The sequence below is a fragment of the Mauremys mutica genome, chromosome 5, assembly GCF_020497125.1.
Source record: "Mauremys mutica isolate MM-2020 ecotype Southern chromosome 5, ASM2049712v1, whole genome shotgun sequence".
Classification (NCBI taxonomy): domain Eukaryota; kingdom Metazoa; phylum Chordata; order Testudines; family Geoemydidae; genus Mauremys; species Mauremys mutica.
Genome location: NC_059076.1, coordinates 62,224,697 through 62,234,900, shown reverse-complemented (window position 1 = coordinate 62,234,900; position 10,204 = coordinate 62,224,697). Strand labels below are relative to the sequence as shown.

General features: G+C 43.4%; 1 protein-coding gene across 4 annotated transcripts in view; it reads left to right on the top strand.

Annotated features, from left to right (window-relative positions):
* Positions 1-2,719: 2,719 nt before the first annotated feature.
* SH3D19 (SH3 domain containing 19) overlaps positions 2,720-10,204 on the top strand; it is a 126,385-nt gene continuing 118,900 nt past the window's right edge. For all 4 annotated transcript variants that reach the window (XM_045017734.1, XM_045017737.1, XM_045017739.1 and 1 more), the window contains exon 1: positions 2,720-3,239. In XM_045017734.1, coding sequence (XP_044873669.1) covers positions 3,149-3,239 — 91 coding nt within the window. In that variant the 5' untranslated portion in view covers positions 2,720-3,148. The remainder of the gene's footprint in view (positions 3,240-10,204) is intronic.

Here is a 10,204-nt window from a genome sequence, read left to right as displayed (position 1 = left end):
TTGCCACTCCAGGCTTGTATTAAACTCCCAAAAGTACAGCTTATTTATTTATTTAAAAACCTTGGATTGGTAGATGCTGCCACCACCCAAGTGCAAAACTCCTTTGGGAGCCCAGGAAGGTGCACTTGGGAATTCCTTCCTCTGGGGTTCCCTCAAGCTCTTTCACCCCACTCCAGGGAAGAGTTGAGAAAGAAGAAAAAAAATTAGCTGTTGCCACCAGCTAATTAAACAACATGTGCACAAACCTCTTAAGACACAAAAATCCAATTCTGGTCTTTAAAAAGGTAAATTTTATTAATAAAAAAAGAAGAAAATACATCTGGGAATTTAGGCTTTTGCTAGATTTTTAAAAAAAGCACTACAAGGATTAAGTACCAAGAATAGCTCTCTTGCAGTCCAGCTTAAAGGTTACAAGCAAAACAAAAGCACAGAGGAGTCCACAAGCCATAACGAAATAAAAGGAATAAATCTATTCGTGTCTTCCTAGACATTTCCTGATCTACTTACATATCTGGGTTTTAGATGAGTAGTTTCTAGGTATGATACCAATGTTTTTATCATACCTGGCCCAAGTTTCTCACAGTATAACTGGTCCCTGTCTGCCTCTCCCCAAGAATAACAACAGACAGACAAAAGGGGAATCTTGTTTCAATTTAAAAAAGTTCTAGCCTTCCCATTGGCTCTTTTGGCCAGGTCCCCATTCACTTCCTCTTACCTTTGCATAGCAGTGAGACTTTTTAACCCTTTATGGTTACTAAGCTACTAAGAGGGATTTTATAGCTACTGGTTGGCTGGGCGTCCACAAAAAGGAGCTACCCCCTCTCCCTTCATGTATCACAGTTGTAATTTTACATAGTCAATATTCCTAACTTCAGATACAGAAATGATACATGCATACAAATTGGATAATCACATTCAGTAAATAACCTTTCCGATGATACCTACAAGACCCATCTTGCAGAAAATATACCTCAGTTATGCCATATCTATCATAAGAATATTTCCATAAGTAATATGGGGGGTAATGTCACAGGACCAACTTTTGTTTGTGAAAGAGACAAGCTTTGGAGTTTCACAGAGCTCTCCTTTAGCTCTGTATAGCTTGAAAGCTTGTCTGTTTCATCAACAGAAAGTGGTCTAATAAAAAAATACTACCTCAGCTGCTTTGTCTCTAATATCGTGGGACCAACACTCTACAACATCACTACAACCAGTATAAGTTGTACATAGAGCCCCAAATAATCACACACAATAATCTCTGATGTTTCAGAGAACATAGCATTTTATAACGTCATATGCTCAAGCACAACTCCCATTGACTTCATTTACAGCTGAGAGTGCTCAGCGCTTCTGCAACTCAAATTCCAGGTTTCATGTAAGGCACCCAGAAAATGAGTGCACAGTTAGAGACCACCTGTGAAGTAATAAAGTGATCATCAAGGGGTTAACTGCATTACTCAGAGTACTCCACCATTCTCATACTTCCTGTTTAGTTAGTGGGAGTTTCACCCACCGCCTCTTCGTTACACAGTTGAATAAAGCAGCATGTTCTTCTCAGCTTGCACTACTGAAAGTAGTGTGCATCTTGTGCACTGAGTGGTCCTTTTACAAAATATGAAAAGTTTGGTTTTAATTAATTCCAAGGCATCATACAGGAACTCAATGGAAAAGTCAGGGAGAGAGTCTAGTTATCTGGAGGGCATTAAACTGCCTAAACCACAAGACCATCCTTTTTTCTCTGCAGCTCCTTGCCTTATTCACTCCACAGCTAACAATGTGTGCAATGAAGGAGGCAGGGGTCCCATAGATCTAGACTCCTTCATTACATAACCCCAGTTCATCCCCAGAGCACCATCCATCCTGTGTCAGGCAACCTTAATTATAGGCAGCACTACTTGTTCTGCCTATAATAACAATCTGAAGCCAAAGACTCTATAACTTGGCTATTTCTAAGGTGCCTATCATATTGGTACCTAAGCATCACCAACTTTTTTCGCAGCCAGCAGACCAAATTCAGTGATGAATGAATCCTGGTGTCCACCTGAGGCATATTGCGCATATGCTAATAAGAAGAGTAGGTTTTAACTTTTCACAGTGAGAATCTTTACTACTTAATTCACCTTAACCATAAAGTGAAAGCATTTTTCTGAGCTGTTGTGCTCATCATAGCAAATAAAACTAATCCTTTAAAACAGGTGGGCACCAGTCTCTTCTTTTCTTCCCTGATTTACACCCCTGGTTATCACACACAGCTCAGTGGGATTGTACTGGGTATAACTCAGCATGCAGTTTCAACAATGGGACATAGAGCCCCAAGTCATAAATCAGCCAAGTCTCATTTGAACAGAGGCTCTTGTTTTGAATTATTTAAAGCAGTTTTTAAAGGTCTTTCCCACTGGTGAGGAAGAATGTACTGCATTCTTGAAGGGACCTTTAAAATCCCACTCAATGCTGCACTGTTTAGAACTTTCCCTCCTTCAGAATGCTACCAGCCTGAGAGATTGCCCTGGAGAGAAGTGGCTCCACAAGAAAAAAAATCATGTCCCTTTCCCCTAAATAAAAGTTTTCAGCTACTCCAGCCTTGCAAGTGCGAGTCCATCTTCCTTCCCAGCTGAGGCTCGCTCCCTCCCTTGCATGCTGCAGCCCTGATTGCTGCTTTCTGCTCCAGGTACCTCCCCCTCCTCCTTTTGTTTTAGTGCCAGGCAGCAGTGGAGTTTCCTGTTGACACCGGAATATTGTGAATGGGCAGGAAAAGCAAACGCGACCTTCTTTCATTTTCCTTTAACTTTCCCTTCCCTCCCAACCTGGTTGTGTGGGTGCGCCTCTCTCTCCTCCCAACCTGCGTCCGGCTGAGCCTTGCAGGGGAAGGGAGGAGAGGAAAAGGCCCAAAGAGGATCCTCCACGCCTAGGCTTAAACTTCAGCGAAGCGGGAGGCGGAGTGAAAAGCAGCGAGATTTGCAGGGAGTTGCCGGGGCAGAGGAGAGGTGCAGGTGCAGAGTGGGGCGGCTCGGAAGGGCTGCTCTGCCCCGGGGACCCAGCGCTGGGGCGTTCGCTGCTCACTCCCTGAGCCAGACAAAGACCCCCCCGGTCGCGCGCTCGGGCATGGGGGCGCCTGCTTTCTAAATGCCCCCTCCTGCCCCCCTCGCTGATGGCTGAAGCCTGGAGGCTGGAGGACGAGGAAGAGGAGCTGAGGGAGTTCGGCAGAAGGCACAGAAGGGGGAACCTGAACTCTGCAGCAGGTAAGCAGGAGGCTTTTAGTTGAATGCTGGGCAAAGCCATTAACCCCCGCAGTGCAGGTCAGTCCATGTACCAATCTCACTAGCGAGTGGTGCACAGGACACGAGTGGGGCTATGGTCGCTAATAACAAGTGCGTGCGTGTGTGTGTGTGTGGGGGGGGTCAGATTAAGTAGATTAATGTGTTAATCTGTGTTTGACCGTTACTTAACAAATGAGATTTTTCCTTAAAGTTATGTTTAAAACCCTACCTGGAAATGGAGGGTTTTTTAAAGGGGGAGGAGAGCAGGAAGGGGAATCAGGGCAAGGTACAGTCACTTAACTGTTGTTAACTTGATAGGCTCGACTGAATGCGTGTCTCCTTGATGAATCAAGGGATAGTTATTAATATTAAAAGAAAAGGTGCAATGTCCAGCTTCCAACAGTTTAACTCCCAGAGTGCTGTTTGCCTAAATTGGATGGTTAAATATAAATTGTATTGATCAATACTTAAAATGCCCTAAGGATCACCACCCCAACAAGCAAACCCCCCATTGCTTGTTGCCAATGTGAAGCCCTGGATTTTGCTTGTTGTTGTGCATTGGAACTCCTCAGGGGCGCAAGGGTCTGCCAGCCTGGGGTTGGAGGCCTAAGTGTCAGCAAGGTGCTTAATGCTGTACCAGACACAACATTACAAACAGCCTCTGCCCTGCAGAGTTTACAGTCCCAGAGAAGATGGAGTGCACGGGGAAACTCAGGTGAGGGAACTTTTTTATTGACTCACTTCTTGTAGCCATCACAGGAGAAATGAGTTAAAGCTTTTATGTATAGAGAAAACCTACATCACTTTAACTAATGTAGATAAGTTATACCAGTATAAATGTGTTTATATCAGAATAATTTATTCCTGTATGGGAAGGGGAACAAACTACACCAGCCTAAGGCACCTTTAGGAGGTGATTTAAGAAGAGATTTGCATGACAACAGGGCTTGGCAAGCTGGAATTAGGAGTTGCTGGTGTGGAAGAAAGAGACAAGTGGGATGACATATTTGGAAGGCTGAGGAAAATGGGTGAGAGAATGTGATGAGATGGGGTCAGTGATTAGGTTACAATGGATTGATATAGTTTTTATTTCATATGGTAGGCCAAGGGAGCCAACGCAGCCCTGTCATACAGTATCTCTGTAGCTTCTAATTCAATCGTTACTTAAAGATCATGTGTGATAAGCAACTTTTGCTAGTCCTTGAGGTGGCTGCTGTATTATTTGCCTCTTCTGTCCATATACAATCCACTCTGTGCTGAGACAGCTTCCTAAAAGCCCAGTCCTGGGGGAAATAAACATATCTTTAAAAACCAGCTAAACAAAAATGTTACCTTTGTTTTTAATAATTTTTTATTAAAATTGAAAACTTTTAAAATCAGTGTTTACTTTTTTATTTTTGTTTACTTTCTGCATTTCTCTCAGTGTAGACAATGGAAACTGTCTAGTCATTTTCACTTGACAAAACCAGCTATAAACAGTTTTAAGGCCTTGCTCCAGCAAGTCGTTCTTTGTAGAAGGAATAATTATTATGTATATTTTAAAACTCTTTCCACTGGATTCTTTTTTAAACTAGTAGAAAACATTTATGTTGATCTTAGATTTTGTGAAATTGTGTGTGTTTTCTCATTCTGGAGCTAAATTTGATCCCAGAGTTCACTTTAAGGTATAAAATGGTTATACAAAAAATAAAGGGCTGTATTCTATGTTGCCCTGTACTTTGTATAGTTGCTTATACTGGTGCAAAGGGAGTGTAAATTGCTACTGTCTGTTTTAGTGGTGTGCTACACCTACTTTGTAAAGCTCATGCTAAAATAAATTTGTTAGTCTTTAAGGTGCCACAAGTACTCCTGTTCTTTTTACATGCAGTGCAGTGAATGAAGACTTGGGTCATGTCTACACTAGGACCAGTTTACCGCTACAGAAATATCTTGTATCAGTGAGGGTACGTCTACACTACGGGACTATTCCGAATTTGCATAAACCGGTTTTGTAAAACAGATTTTATAAAATCGAGTGCGCGCGGCCACACTAAACACATTAAATCGGTGGTGTGCGTCCATGGTCCGAGGCTAGCGTCGATTTCTGGAGCGTTGCACTGTGGGTAGCTATCCCGTAGCTATCCCATAGTTCCTGCAGCCTCCCCCGCCCCTTGGCATTTCCGGGTTGAGATCACAGTGCCTGATGGGGCAAAAATCATTGTCGCGGGTGGTTCTGGGTAAATGTCGTCAGTCACTCCTTCCTCTGGGAAAGCAACGCCAGACAAGCATTTCGCGCCTTTTTTCCCTGGATTGCCCTGGCAGATGCCATAGCATGGCAATCATGGAGCCTGTTTTGCCTTTTGTGCCTGTCACCGTATGTGTACTAGATGCTGCTGACAGAGGCGATTCAGCAGCGCTACACAGCAGCATGCTTTTGCTTTTGCATGACAGCAGAGATGGTTATCAGCCATACTGTACCATCTACCAATCCATAAATTGGTAATAAGATGATCATGGCTACCAGTCCTTTTGCACTGTTCCATTTGCTGCTGTCATAAGTGCCCCTGGCTGCTCTTAGCCAGGGGCGCAAAAGCCAAAATTGGGAATGACTCCCTGAGTCAATCCCTCCTTTTTGGTATCTAAAAATAGAATCAGTCCTGCCTAGAATATGGGCAAGTGTACTAGAGAACCACTGTATCATAGAACCAGAGAGCACACAGCTGCTCTGTGTCAGATCCTGCAGAAACTATGATATGTATGCTATTCACAGGGGGTGCTCCTGCAACAACCCCACCTGTTCATTTCATTCTTCCCCCAGCCTTCATGGGCTACCGTAGCATTGTCCCCCCACTTGTGTGATGAAGTAATAAAGAATGCAGGAATAAGACACAGTGACTTGTTAGTGAAGGCAGCCTCCAGCTGCTATGATAGTCCAGACAGGACAGTAAGGAGTGCATCCCTCTGCTAGTTCAGGGGCACTTGAATCTTTTCTTTACACATGAAGGGTGGGGGCTGATGGAGCTCAGCCCCCTGTTGCTATGACGATGATGGATATCAGCCATACTGCACCATCTACCAGGAAAAATTAGGACCAGGCACCCTTGATCGACCTGACAGATGCTAGTACGCATGGTTACCAGTCCTTTTGCACTGCCCCATGTGCCAATAGGCTGATGATGACGATGGGTATCAATCTTATTGTACCATCAGCCACCCATGGCGGGGGGAGCAAGGATGTTGGTGTTGAGTGCTGCAGCATTGTGTCTATCTGCAGCATTCAGTAAAGATAGGGTGACATGTAAGAGTCAAGACAGGATTGTTTTCCCTTTCACTTCTGGGGGTGGGTGGGGGGGTGCGTAAATTGCCTAGCTATGCCCTGACCCACCGCGGACACTGTTTTTGACCCTAGAAGCATTTGGCGCTCAGCCAAGAATGCAAATGCTTTTCAGAGACTGCAGGAACTGTGGGATAGCTTGAGTCCTCCAGTCCATGAGCGTCCATTTGATTCTTTGGCTTTCCGTTACGCTTGCCACGCAGCAGTGCGCTGAGTCCCTGCTATGGCGTCTGTCTGGAGATATTTAAAAAATGATTTTGAATTTCGTCTTCTGTAACGGAGCGCTGATAGAACAGATTTGCCTGCCCTTACAGCGATCACGTCCGCATCGTCCATGCTGGAGCTCTTTCTTTATTTTGATTTTTAACTGCATCACCACCCGTGGTGATCGGAGCTCCACGCTGGGCAAACAGGAAATATTCAAAAGTTCGCGGGGCTTTTCCTGTCTACCTGGCCACTGCATCCGAGTTCAGATTGCTGTCCAGAGCGGTCAGTGGTGCACTGTGGGATACCGCCCGGAGGCCAATACCGTCGATCAGCGGCCACACTAACCCTAATCCGATATGGTAATACCGATACTAGCGCTACTCCTCTCGTTAGGGAGGACTACAGAAACCGGTTTAAAGAGCCATTAAAATCGATATAAGGTGCCTCCTAGTGTGGACGGTTGTGGCGTTAAATCGGTTTTACACTCCTAAAACCGGTTTAAATGCGTAGTGTAGACCAGGCCAGATACTCAGACTGTGGCTCTCAAGCCGCAAGTGGCTCTTCAATGTGTCTCCTGTGGCTCTTTGCAGCACATGATATTAAAACACTCTGTGATTTAATTATTAATAAATCTAAGTTATTAATCAATCAAGATGCTTTTACTGTGTTATCAACCAGTTAAGTTATCAACTTACCCTAAGTTATTTATTTACTTGCTGTGAGAATAATATATAAAAACTAGATATTTCCCCTGTCATTCACACTACTGTGTCTCTTTTGGGTAATGTTGATTGCTTATTTGGCTCCTGAACCACTGAGGTCTGAGTATCACTGCTTTATACTATGCCAGTAAAGTATTCCTAGTGTGGGTGCAACTATCCTGGCAAAGCTGCAGTTTGTACACTTACAAAACAACAAAAAGTATTTCCATCGATAAGACAGCATAGGCAAAGTAAGGAAAATGCTGGCATAGTAAAACCACTGCCTACAAATGAAATAAGCTATACCAGGGGTAGGGAACCTATGGCACGGCGGCATGCGAGATGATTTTCAGTGTCATTCACACTGCCTGGGTTCTGGCCACCAGTCCGGGAGGGCTCTGCATTTTAATTTAATTTTAAATGAAGCTTCTTAAACATTTTAAAAACCTTATTTACTTTACATACAACAATAGTTTAGTTATATATTATAGACTTATAGAAAGAGACCTTCTAAAAACATCAAAATGTATTACCAGCACACGAAACCTTAAATTAGAGTGAATAAATGAAGACTCAGCACACCACTTCGGAAAGGTTGCTGACCCCTGAGCTATACTGATAAAAGCACAGCTTTGCCAATATAGCTGTGTTTACACTACAGACTTTTGCTGGTACAGCTGTGTTGGTCAGGGACATAGTTATGCTGGGAGAAGTCGAGGCATATCCTGAGGCCCAGTATTTTTAAAGATGTGTTTGAGAAAATCACTTGAGCTGTATGTACCAAGTTTTCTTCTTCTCCCACCTCCCAGTTGATGTTTTTTGGATTAAAAAATTAACTCCGCCTAACAGGCAAAAGGTCTAATGATGGAAATGATCATGTAAGTAAGGGTGAAACAAACAATGGGAATATTTAAATTGAGAAATAAGGTAGTGAGTTATGCTGTATCTATCATTTTAAAACTTTACATTTTGTTGAAAGCAATAGAGGCAACTTGTGGTCTGCAACATTAAATGTGATGGATACGCATGGGCCACAGTTATAAAATAAAAGTGCAGTTCATACATGGAAATACAGATTTGTGAATGAGCACTACCTCAGTCCCAGTGTGGTTCACTTGTAAGTAGCGTTGAGAACCTAGAGATGTGGATTTTAAGAAGTTAAATACATAAAAATGGAAGAGAAAAGGAGAGGTGTGTGTGGAAATAAAGAACTGGTATGAAAGGTAAAAGCACAGTTATGCTTCCTAAGGGTCTGACCCAGTAAACACTTGTATCTGTGAGGACATGTACTTTCATGAGTTGTCCCATTGTGTTTGCAGGATCGGGCCTTAAAAGAGTAACAAAGCGACAAGTAATATGTTACCATAAAACTATACATCTTACACTGCATTATCCACATTTCATGCTATGGAGAAAAGGGACAATCTCTTCTTTGCAATACCAAGCAAGTCTTATAATAAGTGTACTGTTGGGAGGGTAGGAAAAGATAGTGAACAGTTGGAAATTTTGGAAAATGCTGATTTGTCAGATCAACACATTCCATTGGAACGTGTCAATTTTGGTGAAATATTCAGCAAAAGCCAGGCATGTTTCTGACAGATTCTAGAATGGTGATTCTAAAATCAAGTATTGCAAACTTCCAGGTGTCACGTTATTGACATAAATTGGGACCATATAGAACATGGGTTGCAACCAAGGTCCTGTAGTGGCACCAAATCTTGGATAAAGGGGGTCATATAAGGTGTCTAAGACCAGGTTATGGGTTGCTGGTTATGATTATGCTGTCTGTATGTCTGTGATCATTTTGTAGTTGAAGTTATAAGTATTGGCTCTGTACTGTCTGTATTTTATATTGTGCTCTGCTTCTGGGTGACACCACAGACAAGCTGGTGTTAGCCCTGCCTAGCCTGCTTGATGGCCCATTAAGGACCATCAGCTACACAATTGACCCATGGAGAGAAGGCAGACACGCCTTGTGACTCAGCAAAGTATGCAGGAATTGGCCCATGTGACTCCAGACTCCATTTTGCTGTAACTTTCCACAGTAAGGACAAAGAGATTCTTGCACCTGGAAAAGCATATATAAGGCTGATGCCTCATCTCCATCTGGTCTTCAATCCTGCTTCTTACCTCTGGAGGGACTTTGCTACAACCTGAAGCTCTGCACAAAGGACTGAATGACCCATCCCGGCGGGGGATGTTCCAGAGACTTGATTTGAACCTGCAGTTTATGCCATCACTGCTGCAAGCCTGAACTAAGAACTTTGCCATTACTGTATGTAATTGATTCCATTTAACCAATTCTAGCTCTCATCTCTACCTTTTTCCCTTTATGAATAAACCTTTAGATTTTAGATTCTAAAGGATTGGCAACAGCGTGATTTGTGGGTAAGATCTGATGTGTATATTGACCTGGGTCTGGGGCTTGGTCCTTTGGGATCGAGAGAACCTTTTTCTTTTACTGGGGTGTTGGTTTTCATATCCATTCATTCCCAGGACGAGTGGGACTGGTGGTGATACTGGAAGACTGGAGTATCTAAGGAAATTGCTTGTGTGACTTGTGGTTTGCCAGTGGGGTGAAACCAAAGTCCTCTTTGGCTGGTTTGGTTTGGTTTGCCTTAGGAGTGGAAAAACCCCAGCCTTGGGCTGTGACTGCCCTGTTTGAGCAATTGGTCCTGAATTGGCACACTCAGTTGGGTCCCGCCAGAACCGCCTCGTCACACCAG